This window comes from Oryzias latipes, chromosome 20 (assembly GCF_002234675.1).
Source record: "Oryzias latipes chromosome 20, ASM223467v1".
Lineage (NCBI taxonomy): Eukaryota > Metazoa > Chordata > Actinopteri > Beloniformes > Adrianichthyidae > Oryzias > Oryzias latipes.
In genome coordinates, this window is record NC_019878.2 from 20,088,497 (window position 1) to 20,114,466 (window position 25,970).

The 25,970-nt window shown below is 39.2% G+C and overlaps 1 protein-coding gene across 1 annotated transcript; it reads right to left on the reverse strand.

Moving 5' to 3' along the window:
• Nucleotides 1–685: 685 nt before the first annotated feature.
• On the reverse strand, nt 686–24,689 carry cacnb2 (calcium voltage-gated channel auxiliary subunit beta 2). The gene is made up of 13 exons (XM_011489007.3): nt 23,804–24,689; nt 21,646–21,765; nt 15,647–15,769; nt 15,425–15,561; nt 14,768–14,844; nt 14,390–14,523; nt 11,555–11,635; nt 11,405–11,463; nt 9,331–9,440; nt 7,603–7,754; nt 5,731–5,826; nt 4,966–5,157; nt 686–3,731 (listed from the first exon to the last, which is right to left on the reverse strand). The coding sequence occupies exons 1-13, from the start codon at nt 23,870–23,872 to the stop codon at nt 3,039–3,041; spliced, it is 2,043 nt and encodes a 680-aa protein (XP_011487309.1). The 5' UTR covers nt 23,873–24,689; the 3' UTR covers nt 686–3,038.
• Between the last annotated feature and the right edge of the window lie 1,281 nt (nt 24,690–25,970).

A 25,970-nucleotide genomic window follows, 5' to 3' on the forward strand; every position in this document is an offset into this window, starting at 1 on the left:
TGGACGGTGGGAGGAAGCCAGAGTCCCCGGAGAGAACCAACGCATGCACGGGGAGAACATGCAAACTCCACACACAAAGGTCCCCCATTGATGTTCTGTTTCAGGTCCCCCACCCGGGACTTCTTGCTGTGAGGCAAGAGCGCTAACCACTGTGCCACCGTGCATCAATGGCGCTCTTATTATCACTTCTGCTATCCCAGGCACTTTAACGTTGGGAGTTGGGTCATCTAGACCCACTAGACAGTGCTCTGAACCTTTTTTCTTCAATGATTTGTGATCTTCACTGGTGTCCATGGATTACATGAAATCTTTCCACCTTTATCCACCTTTGTCATGGTAGGTAGAACACGTCAAAGTAAGGGTGGGGTCATCTAAGATAGCGCAAGGGTTAAAGGAGCACATGACTGACCAAATCAGTCAGCCTTTCTTGATGTCTTGATTTCTTTTCCATTTTTCTCTTCTTTGGCAGTGCCTTCTCGTGAAGCCCATTTGTGTGTGTGTGTGTGAAGACTCCTCTTCCCATTTTAGACGCATCTCCCGGTATTGCCATTCATCTCAGTGTTGTCATGACGACTCAGGCGGCGGGCGGGCGGGTCTACCTCAATTTTTCAGCAGCTTCTGGTGACTATTTATAGAAGCTGCATCCCGCCTGTTTCTGGGCGTTCTGACAAAGCACACATCCGACGACTGTGTCATCAGGTTTATTTTGTTGCCAACTTTATTCTTTATGTAACTTTATGTACATACACATGTACACTGTTAAAAATCCGTAGCGCTACAAATGTAGCATAGAAATGGGGGGTTTGGAATGACACTTTTGGGGCATATAACAAAACAAAAAACTGTCGGGTCGGTGTGTACGGTAACCTAAGCAGAACCAGGCATGGTTTAGGTTTTTTTAGTGTCTGCGTCCACCTGCTCCTGGCTCTGCAGGTGGTGGTGATGATGATGGTGGTGATGATAGAGACAAAATCAATCAAAGCTCTCAGAATATCCCAAACCCACTGATGTGCTATAAATAGATCCTGTGTGTTAGTCAGTGGAGGAGGGAGATGGCAGAAAGCTTGAATGAAACATGTTCAAGTGGTAAAAAATTTAATCATTTTAAAGCTTATTCTGTAAATTTATCTTTTAATGTAAAAAAAAAAAATCATTCATAACGTTCTTTGAACAGAGAAGAAGAGAGGGAATCAAGTGGAAATGAAACATTCATTAAAAAAGGGGATTGGTAAGAGGAGAGCCGCAGTGCAGTTCTGCAGACAGACCTACAGAGAGTGGAGAATCATATCAAACCACTTTCACTTGAAAACCAGTGTTAATCAGTAAGAATAAAGGGTGTAACGATGCTAGAAAAAGGGTTTTTGGATCCACTTTAAAGGGCAGTTTCGGCATGTCAGACAGAGAATTTTGCTTTGAACTTGAGCGTCTTGTAAGGCAAGACTAAGGTCCCAAAAGAGGCCTTTGAAAACTAAAGTTTGAATCCTGGGAAACTAAAGAAGAAAAAAGAAATTAAAGGAGTAGTCTGACAACTTGGGAAGACCACTTTTCTGCTGGGATGAGACATCTTAAACGGTTGTAATCTATGAGGCTACAGTCAGCAGCTGCTCACATGCAGCTAAGCTTTCCAATTATAATGTGATCATCTGTAGAGTAGATTTATAATGCAGTAAAGAAATACAATCTAATATCAGCGGGAGTTTTTTTTTTTTTTTTTCTGGTCTTAGCACAGCTTTCCGTCACATTTATTATTCAAACAGGACACCAGTCTCAATCTAGTTACTGCATCAGCAACCCTGGAACTAAAGTCCTGCTCCAAATACATGGAGATTCTTGAACTTTGATTGAAAGGCTGTGTCACACAGCCACAATGAAAATTGGTCATACACAAATATACGAGGAAAAGGTGAGAAAAGTTGTGGACTTCACGTAAAATTTTCTCAGATATATCACACGTGAACCACGTTGAAACCATGGAAGAAGTACGAATACATCCGGCAAAGAACACGTAAATCATTGTAAGAGCCATTTCTGGCCCAAAACTCATGTGTTACGTAATTCTAACGTGATGTAAAATTTATACTTGCAGAAAAATCAGTTAGACTTAAGTGGAAAGGTCGTGGAAAGCCGCAAACTTTCTTATGCATCTTGCAAAAATCACACACAATTGTGTAAAGATTTAAGCAGTAATTGTGTAAAAAACTACATAAAATACGCATAAACTGCTGAACAGCTTAAAACCGAATTCACATAAAGACCTGTTGGTTGAAACCCTTGACGGACAAACGCAATAAACACTTATTACGTATATCACGCATGTGTTCCGCATGTGGAAAAGGCACAACATGACAAAATGTACTTAGTGGCTGTGTGACACGGCTTGAAAATGAGTTCTTTTAAAGGTGCAATTTGTGATTTACAATTGTTTTGATGGACACGGTTTATTTATATTCCTTTTTCGGGTAAAAAAATAATTCAGAAAAAGCCAAAAACATGCTGCAGACCCTTTCAAAATAAAGTAGCCCATATGTCTCTTCAGCACAACTTAGGTTCAGTTTCGTAAACCGTGTAAAATCGGAGCGAGTGAATTTCCCAAATTGCCAAACTAATCTCTGAATACAAACTAGGTCAGCGGATAAACCATTGCAGTAGTCTAAAGGGGGGAAAAAATTCAAGTGGTAGCGAGCAAAAACAAAGAATATCGATAAAAATGATCAAAATTGTTTATGCTAATCACAGAAAGCACAGCTCACAACAGAAAAAAATCTGCTTTTCTGTCATGCTTTATCAAACACAGGTTCAAAGAATGCATATTTGAGAATATTCACGCATATCCAGGCATAAACAAAGTCTATGCATAGATACACACATGTATGTTTATATTTTCATGGTCAAAATCCTGCAAACAGCAGCTTTTACAAAGACGTGGACATAAATAGGGCGTTGTGCCGCTTAAGGGGATAGCAGAACAAAGGAAGAACAGAACAGAGTTTGGTCTGGACCACTCCCCCGCCTCGCCCCTTTTTGAGGGGGGCCACCGCTCAGTCCTTCTCCCTGCCGCGGTCATAGTAGTGGTGGTGGTCGCGTGTCGGCCGGTGGTGGTGGTGGGAGCGCTGCTTGTTGCGTTCGTTGTGGTCCTGCTCGCGCTCTTTGGAGCGCTGCTGTCCCGTGCCATGGCCGCCTTCCTCTGCCCCGCTGCGGTGGTGGTGGTGGTGGTGATGGTGGTTGTGGTCCCGACTGGGCAACGGCTCATAACGCTGTTGCCTCTGGGGGTGGCCTTCCCCAACGTCCACATCGTCCTCCTCCTCTTCCTCGTCCCGGTGGTGCGGCTGCACCCGTGGCTCATTGTGAGCCGAGTTTTTGCTTTTGCGGCTGTCAGGAGTCTCTGAGTCCAACGTTTCCTGCCGAGAGAGGCCCCGGGCCCTGCCGCTGTGGTGGTGATGATGATGATGGTTGTGTTGCTCAGTTCTGGAGGAAGACGACCTGTGGTGGATGTGCTGGGCTCTTTTGGAAGACTCTGTCCTGAGGGGCCTGTCTTCCTCCTCTTCTTCTTCCGCCTCCTCCTCCTCCTCCTCGTTTCCCTCCCCGTCTGCCTCCACGTCTGCATCCGCCTGCTCCTGACTCTGCTGGTGGTGATGATGATGGTGGTGGTGGTGATGATGGTGCTGATAGTCTTCCTTGGAGCTCTTCCTCTCAGCTGGCGCTCTGTCTCCTTTCTGCTCCGTGCTGTTGCTCTGGAGCGACAACACAACCGTCAGCAAACGGAAAGAAACCAACAAAAACCAACAAACGAAATCACCGCACACTCAAAAACTCATTTTCCTATAAAGTCACACACAGACACACACAGAGGTAAATCAGACCCAAAGAAGACTCGAGTTTGGTCTTGGAGGCATGCAGAGCTTCACCCTTCAACACACACTTACCAAACTAGCAAATACAAGCTCATTCCTGCTCTTCATCATTCTCAGCATTGTCTTCCTCTACAGTCTTACATTTCCCGTTTTGAGTGCAGGGGAGGGCAGAGGTACAAGTTTTAAACACACTTTTACACTAAAATGTTTTATCATAGGGTGAATATCACAAAGGTAGACAAAATGATAAATAAACACATTTTTTTCATGACTATGATTATGCCGTTTTTAGACCAAATCAAAAAGTCGTCTAGGACGTAGTTTCTGCAGAGCGGCAATAGTTCCTTCGAAATTTGCCTCCGAGTTGTGGGCAGGACCGTCAGAGCGGCGCAACCCCATCGTTGTTAGCGGGAGTTTTTAGGCCCACCCAGCTTATTTTTTACAACACATATAAGTTATTTATTGAACAGATTCACAACAATTAGAATAAACAAATACTCTGGAATGCAATTTGGAGCTTCATTTTCTTTATATATGTCCTCCATCATCAGAAAAAAATCCACGATGTTCATCAGAGTGGGTATTTAACTGCTTTGTATTACTCTGCCATTCATGAACATTTATATACTAAACAGGACCGTTTTTGACTTCCACTCTAGAAGGTCTTTCTAAAGAAAGGCCTTTCTTATGCTAGGGGCTTGAATCTTTACGATTTGGAGCAACTATAATGTCAAGAAGACAGGATTATTTTCTTTCATTTATTTTCTAATCAAATCATAAATTAACCTGTTTTAATATATCTATGTATTCTTTTGTCTTTATTGCTGAAAATTGCTTGAAATAAACCAATCGATCTCCTCTAGTACCAACTTGTGAGTATAAATGTGTATTTTTTTAATTATTTTTTCCTTTAGACTTATTTCTTTTTATTTATGTTGTCATTTAATTCTATGCGTTTCTGTGTAATTATTCCTTCTGTCATAAAAAAAATAGTAACAGTTTAAGCATTTGGATGAAGATATTCATTACTCTGGACTTTTAGTACTTGGAAAATATACGATAAAATAGCACTATCACTGGTTTCCCAGAATTCCCTTTGTGCACACACCTGTACCTGCACTCCGGAGTTGGGGGCCTGGCTGGAGGGCAGTGCGGCGGTGGGCTGCTTTGTTAGCTGTGGATCGGGCGGGCTGTTACTGCTGCTGCTGGTGGGATGTGTGCTCTTCCAGTACGCCTCCAGGTAATCTGCCATGTGCTCGCAGGCATCCTCCAGCTGGTTCTCGTCCAGGATGATGTCAAACATCTCCTGGAAGAGCGAGATCGTTTAAAGAAAAGGAGAAAAATCCCCCCCAAAAAACTCAGTTTTAAGCTGCAAAAGAGGCCTACAATGATCTTTCTGATGCATACACAAAATGTCAGAGCTATATTTAAACGAACGGCCCGCAGAGTTAATAAAACACCGCTAGCTATTAATTTTCAGGAAACTTTAAATGGTAATTCCCTCAAGAAATTGGCTTAAATTAAGCTTGAACTTTTCCCATCCTGAGGGTGCTCACTTCGTTTTCTAAAATGTTAATTAATCGGATTACAGAAGAATGAAAATAGAACTGTCTGGAATTCTGAAGCTTTGACCTCAAGAGAAAGTAGAAAAAAAATGATTTTAAAAAGACTAAGGCTCTAAATGAGAACAATTGGACTTTTACGCAAAATTTAAGGCTTTAACCGTGCAAAAACGTTTTTCCCTGGAAGAAGAACACTTTGAGGAGCTGATTGATCAAAGTGTCTCCAGTTGACCTGAACAAATCAAAGAAACCCTGCAGGTCTTCTTTTTTTAAATTCTAAATAGGGCAAAAGTCAGGGGTCCGGTTAGGAGACTCACAGCAGGGCACTGGGCCAGCTTATCAGCGGCCACCATCTGGACGTTGAGGTGTTTGGCCTGAGACTTGCCTCGGGACTTGATTAACCGCTGCAGGACCTACGGCAAATGAGGACAGGAGGAGACAGGGGTCAAGACTGCCATAAACAAAAACGAAATCAACATTTTTGTACTTTGTATAAACAATTTCTGAAAGTCATAAAGGTAAAACAAACAGGTTCTGTGGGACTTCACGCCATGTTGAGCAGATCCAACAAAAAAAGCCAACAAAAAAAACCCCTACCATTGTGAATTTTATTTCAATTTCTGATTAGATTAGTTGGAGTCATTTTATGACATTTAGCTCAGTTTATTTATTTAAGGTCTTTCAAACATGTTTTAAAAACCACAACAGATTAATCAATACCCTGACTGATAACAATTTACAAGAAAAAAGTTGTAAAATTATGGAAAAAACAGTAAAACGAGTCAAAACTTTCAAATAACTTCAAAGTCATAAATTGAGAATTTAGCAGATTAAAGCCATAAATTTATTAGGCAAAAGTCAGTTTATTAAGAAAATATTGTATAAACAACAAAAAAAGAAACAATAGGGTGTGTCTGCATGAGAGACTTTCATATTGTAAGGTTTAAATTCTTTCACACAAAAAGAAAATAGTAAGTCTGTTAGTGAGTTTAGATTGTATTATTTTAAGTATAAGAACATTGAAAAAAAATATAGGCCTCCTCAGAAAAGGACTGTGGATGGAGGCTGACACAACCAACTATATTTTGAATAAAGCATGGCTTTTCCCTGTAAAATTATGACTTTTTTCCACAGAAATTTACGACTTTATTCTCGTAAAATTACAATTTATTTTTTTATTATTTTATGACCGTTATTTTTCATTTTTATGGAGGCCCTAGTTCTCCGTTGTCGGAGACTGTTTTATTTAAATGTAGTTAAATTTTGATGGAATATGAGAATCAAAGTCTCAGGTTGTTAAGGTTTGTATCATACGGATTATAACGTTTAATCATTTGCCCTCCTAAAGCAGTAATGGAACCAACTCCAGGCCGCCCATGAGCAAGCAGAGGTCTGGCATTGGATAAAGACGGAGAAGGATCTCTGAAAAAGTTCAAAAACAGTCCTACAATTCATGTTTGCTGTGAAAAATGTCCTTCCATCGGATTTGAACCTGAACTTGAACAGATCTGAATCCACATCTTTATCAGTGTATATAATCTATCAGGAGCATGATGGAACATTTTTAGTTGCATCCATAGTGGGACTTTTATGTTTGCTGCTTCATCAATCAGGTTCCAGTTTATAATGTAGCCGTTTATGTGATTGAAGAGGTTCCTCTGCCACTTAATTCTCCAGCAGTAATAATATTAAATCACACAAACTACTAGATATTTTTAGCAAATATCTCTGACATTAACTCCAACACTGATAAGGATGACATATTCATCTTAAACCCTGTCATTATCCCCTTGGAGTACATATTAACAGTCAGCGGGGTGCAGCTGAGAGGACAGACAAAAACAGATCATTTCTTTGATCTCGCTGTGAGAAAAGATTCAGTCTGCTGCCGCTCTGATTTACAGCCTGCGTCTGTTCCGCCGTGCCTTTCCTGCATTTTCCCTGTTGCTCTGTTCTTTATCGATCTCTGACTCATGAGCCTGTTTTACACTTTCTAAAGGTCAGAGCGATGAATCAGCCACCTTTTTGGATCCTGCGGCGTGTGACGTGCCGAATTCCGAAGTCAAGCAAGACAAAGACGAATGGTTTCCAAAACAAAACCGAGATAAATGCAAGCATGAAGTATGGCCTGAACGGCTCTTTATTACGAGAGAACATTCGTCGAACGAGTGCATTTGTCATGTGGTCACCTTTGGAGAGGTGATCTTGACATAGACGATGATGGGGGCGAGGGAAGTCTTTCCCAGCTGTGACGGGTGGTTTATAGTGTCGGCATCCAGAACCACCAGCTGTAACGTCCTGGCCAGTTCAAAGATCCGCTCGATCTCACTCTGGACTTCAGCTGCAGAGGAAAACAATCATTTGGATTAATACCATTCGTATTTTACATTTTCAAATTAAGTTTAAAATAGACATCGTAATAAGAAGAGGTTAGAATTACACAGTCTAAAGGAACAACAAGTAAGTGTTTGTCAGTGTCCTCTCAGATTAAATGGGCCTTAAACCCCTTCCAAATTAAACTGATTATTCAATTTTTACCAAAACCTAAAAATAACAGTACATTGGCTTTGCGTGGCTTCAAATGCAACGGCCAGTGCTGCAATCCGTCACAGCTAGAACACCTGAACATTCAACAAGGCCTCGTTTATTACAGACTTGTTATCCTATTTTACAAACTCATATTCCGCAGGAGACCAGAGGAGAAAGCACGTCCTCCTTTAATACGCCGTTAAAGGCACGGCTGCACTATGTATCACTTTGTCTTCCAGGGAACACAAACCTAAGACATCATGACTAGAGGGATGAGGCATACGGAGAAAACTGATAGCTCTAAGAGGAGCGACGGCTCGTATGTTACCTCTGACAAGGAGTGACTTTTATAACCCAATCTCCAAAATGAGAAACATGGCAGCCATTTATTTCCCATTCTGCTTATATTTATAAGTTCTAAACATTTTTTATTTTTTTTTACAATTTTATTCTCATAAAATTAAAACATTTTCTCATAATTTTACAGCTTAAGTCTTGTAACATTGTTTTTGATCATTTTATGATGGTATTCGTGTTAATTTTTACTTTAGTTACTTTTTTATTATTATTTTTTAAATTTTCTTCATTAATTTACCTTTAAATCTGTTCTTTACTTAACAACTTTTACTAAACACAAATTTTTTAACTATAATTCCACAATCAACCTCAAATGGTACAAAAACTCAACCCTGAGTAATAATTTTTTTCACTTTTTTAATGCAATATCACAAAAATTAAAAAAACTATGGGGTTTCACAACAAAAAATAAACATGTGGGGACAAAAAACTAACAGAGCAAAGATAAAGCCAAAACAATGTGAAAAAAGTTTTTTAAAAATAGTTGAAACTAAAGGGGAATCACATGTTTATGTCCTGAAAAACCTTTTTTAAAATTTTACATTTTGAATAAAACCAAATTCCTTCATTGTTGTAAACAGTTGATATGACTGGCATACTCAATAGTGAGTTGAGAAACTACTGATGGCTAAAATATCAGAAATTAAACATCAATTATGCCATATGAACATTTCAAAAGGATGTTTGTGTTCTTTTGTCTAAATTTACAAAGACTTCTGCTTGTTAATGAATGTTTCTGGTGATAAATATCAGAGATTAGCCCCGTCACCTCCGTTTGACGCCAGAATCTCTTTCATTCTAATCTGAAATACAATCCATCTGAGCGTTATGGAGCGTTTCTGCTCTACCTTTGATTTCCAAACCAACAAGGCCGGCCGATGCAGCTCTGAGCCTTTCAGGAGTTATCGTTACCATTTTCAAGGGTTTCTTTAATTGTTTCCTTCCTCCTGCGTTTAAAGTGGTCTCCTTGAGAACATTATGAATCAAAACACCAGATGTTTCCAGGTTGTGTGGATTCACGACAGGCTTACCCAAGTTTGAGCGCGTGTTGGAACGTTCGATGATGGCGTGCTTGCTGGGGTTATTCAGGACGGAGCGTTTGGCCAGAGAGATGTCCGCCGTGACGCGAGTGATTGATATTCTGACACAAAAGACAGGAAAAGCAAGTGTATGAGTGGAAAAATATGGACTCGATTTATGATTTTTTTTCAACCCCTCACATGTTCTGCAAACACATTCTTTATGATTATTGCTGATTTTGACAGACAATTGCAATGGAAAGTATGAATTAGTAACAACAAAATTTGTGGATTTTAAACAGAAACATGCTTTTGCACAGAGAGAGCAGTTTTAGGTAACATTTAAACACTGTTTCCTCACCAAATAAAGCTGGATGGTCAGACAACATAATACGCTAAAATTAAAAAATAGTATAATGGAGTCTTTGTAGTGTTCTTTCAAATTTTAATCTAACATTTTTATCCACTTTGATCGGTAACTGACCTGCTGTTATGAGTCTGCTTCCGTCTGATCTCTAACTAAGGAAGAAATCCAAGCTAACGGACAGCTGAACTCCCAATAAAGAGTCACTCTGATGAAAACGGTGCTTTTAACACGTTCTGATGGATTTTTTCTGATAAGAAAATTAAGCAAAAATTTGTCTTTTTTGAGTATTTCTTTATTTAAATTGTTGTAAATCAGGAGCAGACAAAAAAATGCTTTTGTTTTTGTTTTGTTAAGTAAAAAATACGCCGGACTGGCCAAAAGATCCCTGCGCCAACTAGATCCATGTACGTCTTTGTTTATATCTTATCCGATCTGGCATCTGGCTTCAAACTGCATTGCTGGATAATTCCAACATTGCTTTCCATTTTTGTTGCACTGAGGGGCTGTCAGCTAGTGGTACAGCATGTGAACAGAGAGCTCTCAGTAACAGGAAGGGGAAAGAAGGGCAGGGTTGCTCCGCCCACAAGTCAGAGAGGAATTTCTAATGAATCTGCAGAAACCATGTTCTAGAAAATAAAACAGATTTTTGGATTTTGGATAAAATTTGCATTAGCATAATAAAAAGACCACTGGAAACACTTTTAGAATAGATCACAGGATGATCATGCAAACACTTTTTTAACTTTTAAGTGTATTATAACATTAATTCCTCACAAAAAAGCAGTATTTTGATCCATTCATGCATTTCTGAGTATTCCACCAGCCCCTCCTAATCCATGAAACCGAGTGGATTCTCCCAAGCTGAAGTAGATAAGTGAGAACAGCCCCTTCCAAGAAGAGTCTGTGCTTCCAGTACCCCCCCACAGGCTAACACAATTTCTCCGCAGAGCTAATGGTGATTGGCTAAAACACTTCATTTTACCACCACAATATGCACATCCATCTTTACAAAAGTTTGGATATTGTTTGTTGCCGAGTTTGGCGCTAGGTTGACGTCATGAAGTGGGCGTCACCCACAGGGAGAGAAAGGCGGAGCTTCAGAGATCGAGTCGTCTTACTTCCGGGTTGGAAAACTAGCTGCGAAAAATAACTCATATTTGATAAAAAAAAGCATTCTTTAGTGTGCCAAAGGTAACATAACATAATATATATGGATATAGTTTACTCTGAAAGGCTTAAGAAAAGCATCATATAGGCCCGCCTTTTGTTTTAGATGTATTTTACGAAAACACTATCTTTTCTGTCAATCTGAGACTACTTTACTTCTCTAAAAGCATCAATTCTTGGATTAAACATTTTAAAGTTGTCTTAGAAATACACATAATTGTTGAAAAACTGGAATAAAAATAATAGAGAGTAAATGACTCATTAAAACATGGTAGGTGCAGCTGCCGCTGGACTGAACTGATCTTGTGTAACTTCAAGGTCTCAACACTGAATAAAGAGAATCTTGCTCCACTTCAAGACCCACTATGGCCTATTAAGGACATGCAGAGGGGGCTATTTAAAGCAACAGCACACATCTCCAGGCACAACAAACTTGTTACACACTCCCTCTGCTAACCTCAGGGGACAGATAAATACCAGTGTGGACACGGAGAGAGGAGGAATGAGGGAGGAAACATGAATTGGAGCTCGTAAAGGTCACAGGAAACGTACCTTCCCTCAAACCTGTGTTTCAAGAAGTCAAAAAGAGCTTTTTGCATCATGTCGGTCACCTGGTAACAGAAGAGCCAGAGGAGATAACAGCTAAAGTCAATCAGGAAGTGCGCAGAAAGATAGATTAGAAGATAGATAGTTTGGGCAAACCTCATAGCCCTTCAGCGATGGTCCCACCAGAACCACGGGCCGCATGGAAGGCACAACGTCGTATGGAGGAATGTGTTCCGTCTTTGGAAATAAAGAAAAACAAAGTAGTTATAACACAGTGAGAATAAGTTAACCATATCACAAATGACATGAGAGGTTGAAACAACAGCTTTGGAACCATGAAACTAGATGTTAACAGGGAACCAAAAAGCCTCAAGTTAGCTTTGATGTGTAATGAGATGAGGTATAATAAGATTTGGCACTTTGCTTGAATCTTAATGTTGTTAGCTTTTTTTTTTAGTTTTTTCATTGGATGTTACAACAAATACAATTTCATGGCCCCTCCTGTCGCCTCATGGTTCTGATGTCACTCAAAGAAAAGAAGCAAAGTTGGGGGAAAGATTGGTCGGAGAGGGCAGGAAAACACGGCAGGTTCAGACGGCAAAGGTCACGGCGGAGTCAGGAAAACATGCTCAGCTTGCCGGAGTCGCAGATCAGGAGACCTGATTGATACCTGAGCTAACACTGACTAAATTTAGTGGTGACTAAATCCATTATCTGATTATCGCACATAACATTGTTATTTTTTTAAATGTCACATGAAAGACTCCTTTCAAGCCTTGACCCCAAAAAACCAAATAACTTTGAAGGAGAAAACATCTGCTTTCTGTACAACCGTCATATGTCCAGCGCAGGCACTCCATGTGACATTAATGCTTACATGTGTTCCATGTTTTTGATTACAGGGGCAAAACTAAGTCATGGTTTCACTGCTAACAAATTCATTTTAAGGTAAAAAAATTTTTTTTTTATTTCAAATTTGTCTAAAAGTTTTAATGAGATTGAGGTGCAGGTTACTGTTTTGTCTGTCTTCCAGGAATAACTTGGCCTTTAACCCCGTCCTTGAGGTGCAAAACTTGCCAAATACCCTTGTATTTCGTCATGATTTCCTCTCTAAATCCTAAGCATCAGCTGCTAACTTTGACCAACAGTCAGTTCCTATGTAAAATGTCCTGTCAGTCACACCCACAGAACCTTCTGAACGTTGCATTTTATTTTGCTTTTGCATCGGCCTGACAGTGAAACAGAAAACCGTTTGAACTCTGAGGTTTACGTTAGAAGAAACTCTCCTCATACTTAAATTCAGGAGATAAACATGTCTTTGAAAAAGCAAGTGATAGAGTACTTAGTGTGTCACTTATAGTGAATTATTACTGTTGCTGTTTTTTCTCAAAAAAACACAAAACTGCCCCACTTCATTGTATTTTAGTGTTATTTATTATTGTTATTATCTACTTTTTTTAATATTATTGTTTTTTGAGCTGCAAATCAATGTCCCCTGACTAAAGTCCTATCGCTAAAACTACATTTTACCTCAGTTAACAAACTGCTGAGTGTGAAACAATCCAAATGTGATTTTTATTTTTTCTTAAATACTGGAGAAAAGTATATTTTTGTTGTTGTTACTAAGATTTCTAGCATTGGTAGACTATGTTCTTATTTGTGGTAACATTTTAATATATTGATCTTGTCTTGGTTGGGTTGTTTAAAAGACAGATAATAAAATTTAGCAAACTACAAAAAGAACAAATTCCACATTTTTTTAACAACTGAAAGCAAAGAGAGAGAAACGGGAGAAAAAGTTGAAAATGCAAATAGATAATTATTATTTATTTGGTAACAGTTTAAAGTTGTTTTCTTTTCTATTAAAGTTCTAAATAAACACTTAGTTTTTCAAATTTACAATATTACTTGTTTCAAATGTTTTATGTTTCAAATTTTTAATTTCTTAAAGTCTACAATGTGTACTTTCGAGTTCAAAACTGGTTTCAAATGTTTTTTTTTTCTCCTTAAACTTATTTCTTTTTAAGCTGATTCCAATTTTACCCAGTAAATATCATTTCACCGTGTTTTATCTGCAGGACTTTGAACCAAAAGTCAACCAGAAAATGAACCTGATTCAACACAAGAGTCTGACATGAATGTATTTTAAGTACAAACAAATAGGAAACAAATAATCTTTTAACAAATAAAAATTGTGATTATTTTTTCCCTCCTGAAAATAAAAAAAAAGCTCAGTAAAGCACTAGAAGCAGGCAGACAGCTTCTGATTGTTTTTCATTTATTTTACTCCCTGCTGGAGCTGTTCTCTATTTTCGTGCTCACTATACGCAGCTCATCACCACCTCCTCCTTTCTTTTTTCCTGTATGTTTGCTGGCGTCATTGACTTTCCCCAGGGATGCTGTGGGAACTGACTAACACGAGGGTGCAGCCTTCTGTACTCCGTGTAACCCTAGTAACAAACACGCCACCAGCTGTGCAAATTTCAGTTCTCAATAATAAATAAAAACATGTGTGATAACAAATACACATATTTAAATACTCAAGACCCTCTTAAAGACCCTAGATCAACTTAAAGAGATGGGGATGTTCTTTTTCCCCCTGAAATGAAGATTAAAGCGGCTGGCTTAAAGATCAGCAATCACAACAGACGTGAGGAGGATGGACGTGTGGGGTCAAAGGTCAGTGCAGGAGGGAGACATTTCTATCCTTTTCAAGGTTCACATCTCAGAAGACTCTTTTATGCTTCTGAACATCAAGACTTACCGACTTCTGCTTCTGCTTAGCTGTTTGTGGACGACAGAGGACAGAGAGAGAAGTTAAGAACAGGCATGCATGCTAATAGCAGCGTGCACACTGAAGGAACAGAGGACAATGGTGTGGACAGAAGGGACTTGTGCTTCGTGAGGCTGAGCAGCTGCAGGCGTTTTAGTGTCAAGCGGTGCCGGCCGGCGGACAGACAGGAGGAGGAGTCGGGCTGCTCCCCAGTTTACCTTCTTAAAGAAGGGCATTCGTTTCTCTTTTGCTAAGGGTGACAGGACAGTGTTTGGGCTGGCTTTAGGGGAGCGCAGGTTGACTGGGAGCTCATTGTCCTCGGGGTCTAAGCCTGTGGCGTCAATGTCAAGGGCTATCCACACAGACACACAAGAGCTTCATCACACACAGGTGAACACAGACAATCACAGGTGAAAGGCTACAATTCACATCAATAGAAGCACAAAACAAATGAGAATCAATTAACATTTGAGGGTACGGTTATCACAACATCACTGAGCGCTCTTCTGGTGTCAGGATCTTACCTTTGACCCGATGTCAGAGGTTCATTTCTGTTCTAAAGAGTGTATATGTGGTGAGTTTGCAATGATACTTACCAGATGAAGGAGGAGTAGATTTCCGGGAGTTAGAAACCACTTCACCTAAACTAGATGATGAGTTTGCTCCCAGTTTACTACAAAAAATGAAGATTGTTAATAAATACATTTCTTAGTTTTCTTTTTCCTTTTAAAGATAAGCCCTTAAAGACCCAGTCCAAAGAAAATGTTGTTTTTAACATGTTCAGGCGGAATTTATCTGATGATGGAGGTCATATAGAATATCAAATCTAAGCTTCACATTACATTTATGAGTATTTCTTTATTCAAACCATTGGGAATCGGGAGCAGACGATAAAAATGGCATTTGAAATATCATCCGATCTGGCTCAAAACTGTATGGTTGGATAGCTCCAATATTGCTCGCCATTTTTTTGTTGCACCGGATGAGGTGTGAGGGGCTGTAAGCTAGCAGGAGAACGTGTATACAGATGGATGATGGGAAATAGAGGTGGATTTACTCAGCACCAATATTCCGCCCTCAACTCAGAGGTGAGGTTCCGATAAACTTCTGCCACTCTGCAGAAACTATGTCCTAGAAAACGACACCGTTTTTTTGTTGTTGCTAAAAATGACATAATCACTGGGATATCTCCGATAATAGATCAAAAGATTATCGGAGTGGGACTTTAAGAAATTGTGGAATGTTCTCCTCACCTGGAGTAGAACTTTCCCTGTTTGGCTTTCTGCTCCTGGAGGATCCGAGTGTTTTCAAGCTTCACTGGACTCGGTATGAAGCCGATTTCACAACCTTCTTTCACTAAACGCCCTATCCACCAGTCATTGTTGAATTTCTACCAAAAAAGTGAACACAATAACAATCATCTTAAAGCAGCCAGACCTTGAATTTAGCTGTAAGCTAAAGTGACGTTTGCTCACCTCTTTGACATGAAGGAAGTCTTTCGCCTCGAAGGCGATGGCCATGCCCGCGACAGGGACATCGTCATCATGACTCGGACTGTAGCTGACGTTTGTACGGACGGCAAAAGCAACTGGTTTGGTCTGAAAAGATGTACAAACATATTTGATGTCAGGCAGAAAAAAATGTATCTTTAAACTTAAGAGACTAAGCTGGACCAAATGTTAAAACCGTTTGCCACTACAGGAACCTTTTGCACCTTTGACCGAGGTGTAAAAACAAGTTTAGGTGTGCGAACCATGCTGACTCTGAATCCATATTCACTGAAGCACTAAGTCTTTGCAAACCCACTAAGCTGTCACCTTTCATGTGCAACCTGAAGCCTTTATAGCTGATCCACCTCTTGTAGTAAAAAAAAAAAAAGCTCTTGTCTCACTCATGGAAAAGCACAAATAGCTCTCATCTAAATGTTTCATAAATAAATCCAGAAGCCTTCACAGTGGTTGAATCAATACTGACCCTCCTGCCTGATTAGTGCTTCCCTTCCTCTTTTGGACAAATGATCAATTCAGAAATTGACTTTAAATCTCCCTGTGCACTGGCAGGCTGATGAAGTGCTTCATTGCGGTTAACTGTGCACATAAAGCCTCACATTTGGGTTTTATTCTTGATACTTTTGCACAAAGTAATTCTTGTGTGAAATGTTTTATAAAACCTGACTTCCTATCCCAAACCTTTATCTGCAGATAAAACATGGATTACAAACCCATAGTGTACAAATCAGCAGAGGAATTCAACATATTGCTTTGATTTAATGTTAGACGGCAGACTGATTTAGAAAAAACTCTGTTAAGTTGATTTTTTTTAAAGCAAAGTTGCAATTTAAGAATAAATCCAGAAGTCGTCGGGATGACTGTTAAAATGGATTCAGTCTTTTAAATTAAAAAACAAAAGAAATTATGGATGCAAAATAAAATCAATAGTACTGAGAATATCAGCAGGTTGAAACGAACGATTGAAAACTAAAGAAACTAACAAGATTATGTTGGTAACAAGGAAATCGATCTGGAAGTAAATAATCCATTTCTGGTTAATTTAGTTAGTTTCTCTTCTTCTTGTGTCTCTTCTTTTACATGTGATGCAAGCAAAAAGACATTCATCCACAAGCATGCTTCCAAAAAGTCAGTTCAATTATAACTGGCTAAAGGGCTGTGTGTTGCACTAAACATGTTTCAATTTCTTTATTTCTTTTCATTTCCACAACAGCAAAAATTCAAGGTCTTGTACAAGTTGTTCTACAAAGGAAATGAAAGAGAACATTAGTTGATCAAGAGAAGTAAATTTAGAAGAAAAAGGGTAAAAATGTATATATACATGCACTTTCATACATATTACAAACAAAAAGACCAAATATCTAAAAAAAATACTAATAACAATAATAATAAAAATCACAATGACAGTAATAATAAAGGGACTGTATCTAAACATCCAAACAAACATTGTAAGTTGCAAAGACCCGAAAAAATTAATATAAGACACTTTGTTTAACCACAAAGAACAAAAGTGTAAAGTGTAAAAAAAATTTCAAATACCAGATAAAAAATAAATTAAAAAGGTAATATAATTGGACTGCATACTCTAACAAAACATGAACTTTTCTCATGGGCAACGTTTTTATAGTTATTTTCAACATTTATTTTTGTTAACACCAACATTCTTGTTTGGCAGTTGTGTCGTAGCTAAACTGGCGTAAAAAAACAAAGTCTTGATAATCTAGTATTTAGAATTTGGCTGCAGCGAGCTGTGAAACCTTGTCAAAATGCATTCAAACATTTTTCCTGCATTCATGTTTATTTAAACCCTGAATGAAGTGTTTGTTGCTTGCAACCAAAAAGCCAATTCATTCATCTTGGAGCAAGACTTCATATTTGATTAAATTTGTACTCAGACGAGAAGTTTCTTTAAGTCTTTCACACCGAAGGCAGAGAAATACAGTGGTGCAGAACTGCTAGTTGTGTGAAATTTGTTGATCCCTCCCCTGGGGGAGCAGTTAGGCTGCAGACACACCCGGGTTCAGGAACCATTTGGTGGTTGAAATAAATATGAAAATATAACCAACACATTAAAAAATACTATTGCTTACTATTGCCTGCAAATATGTGGGTCTTTAATAACTCTCTTCAATGAAGCAGTGAGTGTAGCAAGACAGGTGGAGGTGTGCTGTTTACACAGACAGACAGACAGTGTTGCCAGGTTGGGCAGTTTTCCACTCAAATGGGGCGTCTTTTTGCCCAATCTGGCAACCCTGCAGACAGACACTAAATGCTTGCATGAAAATTCCATAAGGAAATTCAACCATTTCACTGGATGTATCAAAGAAAAACTGCGACAAGAGTATCAAAAGTATCAATCTCATCACGCTAGTATCAATGGTATCGATACTATCGATACTCAGAACGATATGCTACTGTTACCAAAACTACTGTTACTGTTACCAAAACTACTGTTCTCCAGTTTTTCTGCAAACGTGAAAAGATGAACTATCATGAGCTTCGCTGCTGTAGAGAACAGTTTCCTGTAAAAATATTATATGGACAGATGGGAAATCATCTTTTTCTTGTTTTTATGCTCAAGAAGAATAGAGTTTTCTGTGTTTTCATGCACTCAGCCAAATATTGTCTGCTTTGCTTCAATGTAAAAACAAATAAATAAAAAATAAATCCCGCCTGCCTTCCTCTCAGCTATAGCTTTTTATAACCTTTTACAGACTCAGAGGACAGTGCCCATTCAAGCAGGTTCTGTCACTAACAACAACAACAAAAGCATCTTTTACACTTTTTTGAGGTCTATTAGTCCACATGTCAACATAAAACGGCTTCTTATGTAACGCAAGCCTTGGCTGTAGGTGCCATATTGACTGCAGTGAGACGGACAGATGGAGGGCTGAAGACAAAGACAGCAGGGAGGAGGAGCGAGTGATGTAAAAACCAGAGAAGGGAAGGTGAGAGAAGGAGGCTAAAAAAGAAGCACAGTCTGTAACCAAAAGCCCTACGAGGCAGCGCCATGGATCACAGCCAATCAACGACCCACGCCGCTTGTTCCAATATCACATTGCATCACGCATTTCCATTAGATAATAGCTCCTAGGCGTTTCTGTAATTAAAGTGAGTTAACCCCTGCCGCTGCTGCAGCCTCTCCGTCAGCAGCATGCGCAGGTCCTTTAAATCAAGACTGTCATTGTATCACCTTCACTGCTGTACATCAATTTGATGTGGTGACTGCCCTAAGGCTGTCGCGAGAGCACGCCAAATGTTGCTTCCAATATCATATGGCGCCATCATCAAATTCTATTACGTTATAATTAGGAGGTATTTCAATCATTTTAAAATATTAACTCAACCAAAGCAGCTGAGAAGTGTATGCTGCATGGCTGCAGTGCATTTCATTTCGCTTGCAAACATCTTTAAAACATATACAGTATTACTTTTTACACCTGATTCATTGATTTAACGGTTAGTCTTTCCATTAAAATATGTTGTATAAAACCTCCAATAGGAGAAATGTGGAAGAAGAGCAAAGCTACCAGTTCAAGTACTATATCTAATGTAATGTATTTCTATTAACCTTAATTACTAGAATTTCACATGATCAAATCCAGAAAACCTGCAATCTGTGCTTAAAGACCCACTACGATCATTTTTTGTGCTATTTTCACAGCGTTTCCAGTGTTTGTTTGTTTTTTTTAATTATGACTATGCCAATTTTAGGCAAAATCACAAAAACCTGTGTCGCTTTCTAGAACACAGTTTCTGCAGAGTGGTCTCTCCTTGCAAAAATAAAAATAAATGAACCTCTGCAATGCCTTTATTAAAGGTGTTTAATGTCAAATACTTTTGCAATCGGGTAAGGAGAGATCAAACTTCGTTCGAGTGCAGAGATTTTGTCTTTGTCGCAAAGAGCACGAAACTCTTTTACCTCATGAGTCAACAGTACTGCTAATGCTAATCAATCATTTTAATAAGGCCATTTTAATTTGATTGATGACTTTTTTATCAGGCACCTTTAAAGTCAAAGTCATGTTCATATGAAGAGTTTTTTCCTCATAAGGGAACAAACGGTCCGACTTCTCCTCTGACTTTTGCAAATAAATACGGTCAGTTCTATGTTTTTTTAAGTCCTATATGGCCTGTTGTGCCAGTAAAAAAAAATAAAAAAGATGCTTTTTTTAGATGTTACAGACGTAAGTCTTTTTTTTTTTTTTTTTTTTTTTTTAACTGTTAGTGTTCTTTGACTTTATTCCAATAAGAGTTTTCAGACAGGATCTGACCTCAGGCTGCTTCTCTTTTTGGTGGCCAGACGTCTAAGAGGCGAAATATTTAGATCTGTCATGTAAAAAGATGGGCGATCTCCATAAAGTTGCATTTCTTTTTACTTGGTGTGGCAGAGTTTTATTTTAGAAAGCAGCTGGAATTATTTTAACAATCCATACAATACACAAAATATGCATATGATTGTCAAGTTTAGGCTTTAAACAGCCAATGAAGCACATTAACTGAAATGTCAAGGACATTTGTAACAGAAACTTGAGCTCCATACAGATATCTTGTAGACCAAAGACACAAATATTAACAGCGTCAGGGTTTTAGGAGATTTTGAGGAAGCCAGTCCTGATTGCATTTCCTGTCCTGCCAAAGCGCGCCTGCCTTGTCATGTGCATGTTTGTTTATGTGCTGCTAATTGTGGCCGAGAGCAGACCAAGTCAGACTTTGCTTTGATAAACTGCAACGTTGAACCCTCAGAGGCCCCCAACCCCTCACATCTACAGCCCTCCTCCACGTGAGAAAGCGACTAAAATAAGCTCTAATATCCTGTGTCTGTTTGTATAACAGACTCCATGAATTTTTAGTTTTAAGTGTGGGGTTTAGACTTTATGGAATCACCTGGTGATGGCAAACAACACTTGATCAACTCTACACAGATACTTTTGAAACATCTCAGAAAAAAAAAACATAGCGCCAGCAGAGTATTAGCCATTCAGGTCAAAGCAGGAAATGCATGAAGATGGGTCAGAAAAAAAGGCTTGTTCCATCTGGAGCATTGCAAGCTGGGAAAAACGCCAACTTCAATTAAATGAGTTAATCATTAATTGAGAAAAAATGTATTCACTCCTCCATAAAAAGGCTAAAAAAACCTTCGCAGGACTGTATGTCCCAGACAGTTACCCCCCAGGTCAGATCCTGCAAAGCTGGGATTAAGTGCTAAGAAGCAGAGTTACACCTCAGCCTCTGACGGCCTCGACTGATTTTTTTCAATCTGCTGTCATATTTATGACATGAAATAATTATCATGTAAACATATAACATATAAAATGAACTTTTTTGAACTTTTAAGTGTAGTATAACCTTAATTCCTCACAACCACATTTTGATCCGTTTACGCATTTCTGATCATTCTTCTAAAAACCTGCGCTCTGAGCACCAGCCCCTCTCAACCCACAAAAACCAGTGGGTTCTCACCTTGTGACGTAGATAAGTGAAGAACAGCCCCTTCCAGGAAGAGTCTCTACTGCCATAACCCCCCCCCCCCCCCCCCCCCCCCCCCCACACACACACACACACTTTCGACTTGGTGCTAGCAGGGATCTGCTAAATGCTTTCCTTTTATATACACAACATGCACATCAGTCTTTGCAAAAGTTCGGATGTTGTTTGATTTCGTGGGCGAAACGCAGACACACCGAGGTCGGCTCTAAGTGGGCGGCACCCACACGGACCGAAAGGCGGAGCCTCAGAGATTCAGTCGTCTTACGTACTGACGCAAAATGAACAATAAAACAACTATTTCATAAAAAATGTGTTCTTTAGTGCGTCAAAGGTAATATATTTTCATATATATGCATATAGTTTACACTGAAAGGCTTAAGAATAGCATGATTTAGGCCCTTTGAAAAACCTCCAGTATGTTTGTACTTAGTGAAAGGCAGCAGAATAGTTATCAAATTGTGAAAGATGATACCAACCTTGGCCTTCTCAATTTGTGACTGAGCCTGTCGCTCTGCCTCTCTGCGAACTGCCTCCTTATCTTCTTCAAGGGACACATCGGAGTCTGATGGACGGCTGGTGTAGGAGTCGGCCGAACCCTTCAGACCCACAAACAGAAGCTTGTTAGTGACACTCAAACTCAGCTTCACATGGCTAAAAATACAACCTGTTAGAGGAAACAACTTGATAAATAACACAACTTACAGGTGTGGAAACAGATGTCAATGGTAAATAATCAAATACGCTTTAAATGTGTCCCATAATAAATCTATAATCAGTCAATATCCATATATAAGAAGAAAACCCTGACAAAAATGTCTTTTTTTCTTAGATACGTTTATGAAATTAGGGTATAGTTGCCAAATTATTGAACCGATTGAATTTGATTTGCACGTTTGTGATTCAGCTTTCTTTTTGGTTTGATTAAATAACAACTTTTTAACTGTCAAATAAAAAAACAAATATGGTGATGTAAAATGAAACTCACTGATAAATGTTGAATTTCCTTCAGAAAAAGCTACTAAAAATAGTCTCCATTAAAAAGAAACTCATTTAAAAATAATTTCAATTCAAGGATTTAATTTATTTAAGAGTCTGGCAAAAAATAAAATAATACGATGCCCTTCACATCATAGGATTTTTGGAACCTTTTTGATTTTCTTTGGCTTGCTTTATTCTGGTCTGCACAGTTTAGCCCAATGAGAGAATGACACAGAAGCCAAAGAAGGTTCTGAAACAGACCAGTTCAGTTTGGATCCAAGCAACAAGAACAACTTTTAATATCCAGACTCATAGAAACATGAACACTCAGGAGCTCTGATTGACATTGATGTATAACATAAACACATAGGTCAAATACAGAAAGCTGACAGTTACAAGACTAAAAAATTATAAATTAATAAAAGGATTATAAATGGATGCCAATAATAAAGAGATTCTGCATAAAGATTTGACTAAAGCCAGTTCATAACCCCAGATGTTGACCATAATTATCAGAGTAAGCTGGATTCATTTGAAGGTCATAATTAGATTCACAGTCTGACATGATTTTATCAATCTATTATTTTCTAGATAAAGTCATTTTTTACTTATACTTACAATACCATCAAAAAAAACAAAATAAAATGAAAGCAACCAAAATGAAATTGTGAATTCTAACATTGAAACTATCATTTGGGTTTTTTCCCTTAAAAAAAGGAAAAATAAGTTTGTAAACTTAATAAAAACACATGGAAAATTAATATTTATATTTAAAAAAAAAGATATTGTGCAGATTTCAGAAGCCCCAATAATGCAAATAGGACAAATGTTGTGTTCAATAAATGAACACAACATTTTGATGAAATCCAGTATTTGTCTTCTTTTTACCTGCACTCTACTATGCCTCTTTCACAGAGTCTTCATTCATTTCTCTGCATCAGAACCCTCTGATGTCTGAGTTAAAAATAGCCACACTCTGCGCCTGATTAGAATTACCCAACCATCGCATACGTACGAAGGAGAGTCGCACCGCTCCTTCCTCAGCCCCACTTATGTATAGAAACAAAAAGAAAACAAAAAGATAATGTTGCCGGGGATGAAGCTAATCTATTCATGTACCCACCATCTCCATCAAAAACTTGTTGCACACTCATTTCCAATTAATAAAGAGACAAATGATACAGTTAGGAGGTTTATTATTAATGCAAGGGCTTTGTTGTCTGTAAATATCAAGGCCATCTTCTCATTGGCTTTAACATACATCCCAGCAGAATTCTTCAAGGTTGCAGCAGCACCTTCACAGCTCCACACCATTTGTGATGGACTGCAAATGTTTCTCCTTTCTCGAGAGTCCTATTGGGCTTTAAAAAAACGCTGTTTGGAACACCTGGACAACTATTATTATTCCATCACGTCACAGTTAAAGATGAGGTGCAACAGGAGCGCTGTTCTAGAGAGTCAGATGGAGGTTATGTGGAGCTCTGCCCAGAAGCTGACAGCTAAAAATGATTGCTGCATCTAAATTCTCTTCATTGCACGGTAATACACAACTGTGGAACTCGACATTATGTATGGATGGCGGAAGCACGGGGTGGATGCATTAAAGGCGAGAGCATGCACATGTGTAAATGTAAACACACTCAGAAATGGCCTTACACAGGCGTCGGAGCTCTTGACTCGACCTCCTTTGGCTCGTTTCAGCAAGCGAATCCAGGTGGCCTTCATCAGCCACACTGGTCATTCAGTGTCCTGAGCCACTGTCCCCCCTACCCTGACAACCACTGCTGAACGCCAGCACTGCTGGGGCCACCTTTGCACCAGTGCTGCAGAGACCGGGGCTGCAGGTACATTCAGCACAGCTGGTTCCTCTTACAACTTGGCCGGAAAGTCTACATTCAACGCTGGATAGTAAATAAATAGCTTTGGAGTCTGAGCTCCTTGTTCTGCTGCAGCTCCCCCTGACTTTGTCTCTGTCTGCTGAGCCAAAGCTCCTGCTCCCCCGACTGCAGCTGCTGCTTTTGCCAAAGATGGGGAATCCTCTGGAGCTCTCTGCCCTGCGCATAATCTCAGCAGCTCTCTCCTCCGTCTGCCCCAGTCTCCTTGACAGCTGGAGTGCTCAGTCTGCCACTGCAGGTGCTGAGGCGGACTCCCAGTCAGGTGATGCTCCTCATCCTCCCCGTCAAGCCCTCGCTCCAGCTTTGTAGTCCGCTTCTGCAGCCGATTCCCCACGACTCTCTGCGAGCGGCATGTAAGGGTTTATCGGTGAGAGTCGCGGTGTGGCGGCGTGTGACGGACTCTACTCCTGAAGCCGCTGCTGCCGAAAGCCTTTTAGCCTGTCAGTGTTTTCACACAAGCTCTGCTGAGCTCCTTCGGTGCTTCTGCCTCCCTATCTCTCTTCCATCCACATCTCCTCCTCTGTACCTCCCCTTTTCTTTTTCTTTTTTTCCTTGAGTTACACCTCACAGCCAGTCCATCTGCTCATTTTTGTCTCTGCGGCAATCATTTCTGGACGGTGCGCGTGCCAGGAATACTGTTCAAACTTAGGGCTGCAGTCAGATATCAAACACTGAAGCTTCTTTTTTTTAAATCAACACCAATGTTGCATACAAAAATGACTCTAAATGCAGCAGTCACAGTAAAAGACAGATATAAATTTTTAAGTTTTGTAGACAACATTTTAACATTTTTGTATAGATATTTAAAACATACACATTTAGAAGTAAGAACTAAAGGTATAAATGTATTCAAAAGTTGCAGTGTCATACATTTTCACAAATTTCTTACACATGAAAACAGGGTTCGATATGGGCTTTTGGCAAAAAGATTAGAAATAAATCCTAAATTCTTAATTAGATGTGAGCAAACACTCCTAAAAACGTTTCATTTTAAATGAAAAGCTGTTCTCAACTGATCCTCCTAGTAAAATAAAGGTTAAATAGAGTAAATAAAATTGAAACTGAGGTGGAACACTGCAGAGGAGTTATAATGAGTACCTCTATCCCCCATTTTTTAAAAGTTATTTGGGTTCAGCTGGTTCAAATGATGTTCCTCCTGAAATGAAAGGCTGTCTTTAAGTCCAAAAAAGGCAATAGTCACAGATATTTAATCAATGAAGTCTCAAAAAGATACAATACATCCAACTGGGAGAGAAGAATGAGATCTGAGTTCTATCTAAAGTAGACAAATACCCAATAACACCCAAGATAGTTTATATAAAAAAAGTGATGTATACTTTGAAGATATATTGATTCTCTGATAGGACACAGATGCTCCAAAAAAAAAAAAAAAAAAAAAAAGCAGAGACAGAAAAAGCCACAGGCTGTCAGACAGCACTGAACCGCACACAGACAGTGTTGTGTCATTCACACAAACATCATCTCATATTGGTATAAACCACTTTTTTAAAAAAACAACCTCATTTTTCAGCTTTTCCCAGCTCACAAATCCATTTAAATGTTGCTGAAAGTAATGTCCTGTTTAAAGAAGCCTTATCAAATTTGACTCTTGGAAACCTTGACAGTCACAAGGAACTCCTCCCGCTAACCACTTTAATGTCACGTGACCCAAATTACATAAGATTCGGAAAAAAGATGGAAATCAGCAAACGCAGGGCTTACTGAACCTCTCATGGGTGTGGCTCTTTGCGTGCAGCATCCCTTTGCGGCCGCAAAAACATCCCTGCAGTCGTCTGTTGACCTCTTGGAACAATAAACCAAACTGCATTTGTGATTTTGGGTAAAATGTAAAAAAGGACGTGAAGCTGTGTCACTTGGGTGTTTGTAGCTGAAAACCTGTGTGCCATCATGACTTCACTCTCTTACTC

Coding starts and splice junctions, on each gene's coding strand:
- cacnb2 (XM_011489007.3), bottom strand. CDS start 23,872: ATGAAGGCCACCTGGATTCGCTTGCTGAAACGAGCCAAAGGAGGTCGA. Junction 21,766..23,803: donor TCAAGAGCTCCGACGCCTGT/GTAAGGCCATTT, acceptor GTGGGTCTGAAG/GGTTCGGCCGACTCCTACAC. Junction 5,827..7,602: donor TCAAGATCACCTCTCCAAAG/GTGACCACATGA, acceptor CATTTGCCGTAG/GTCCTGCAGCGGTTAATCAA.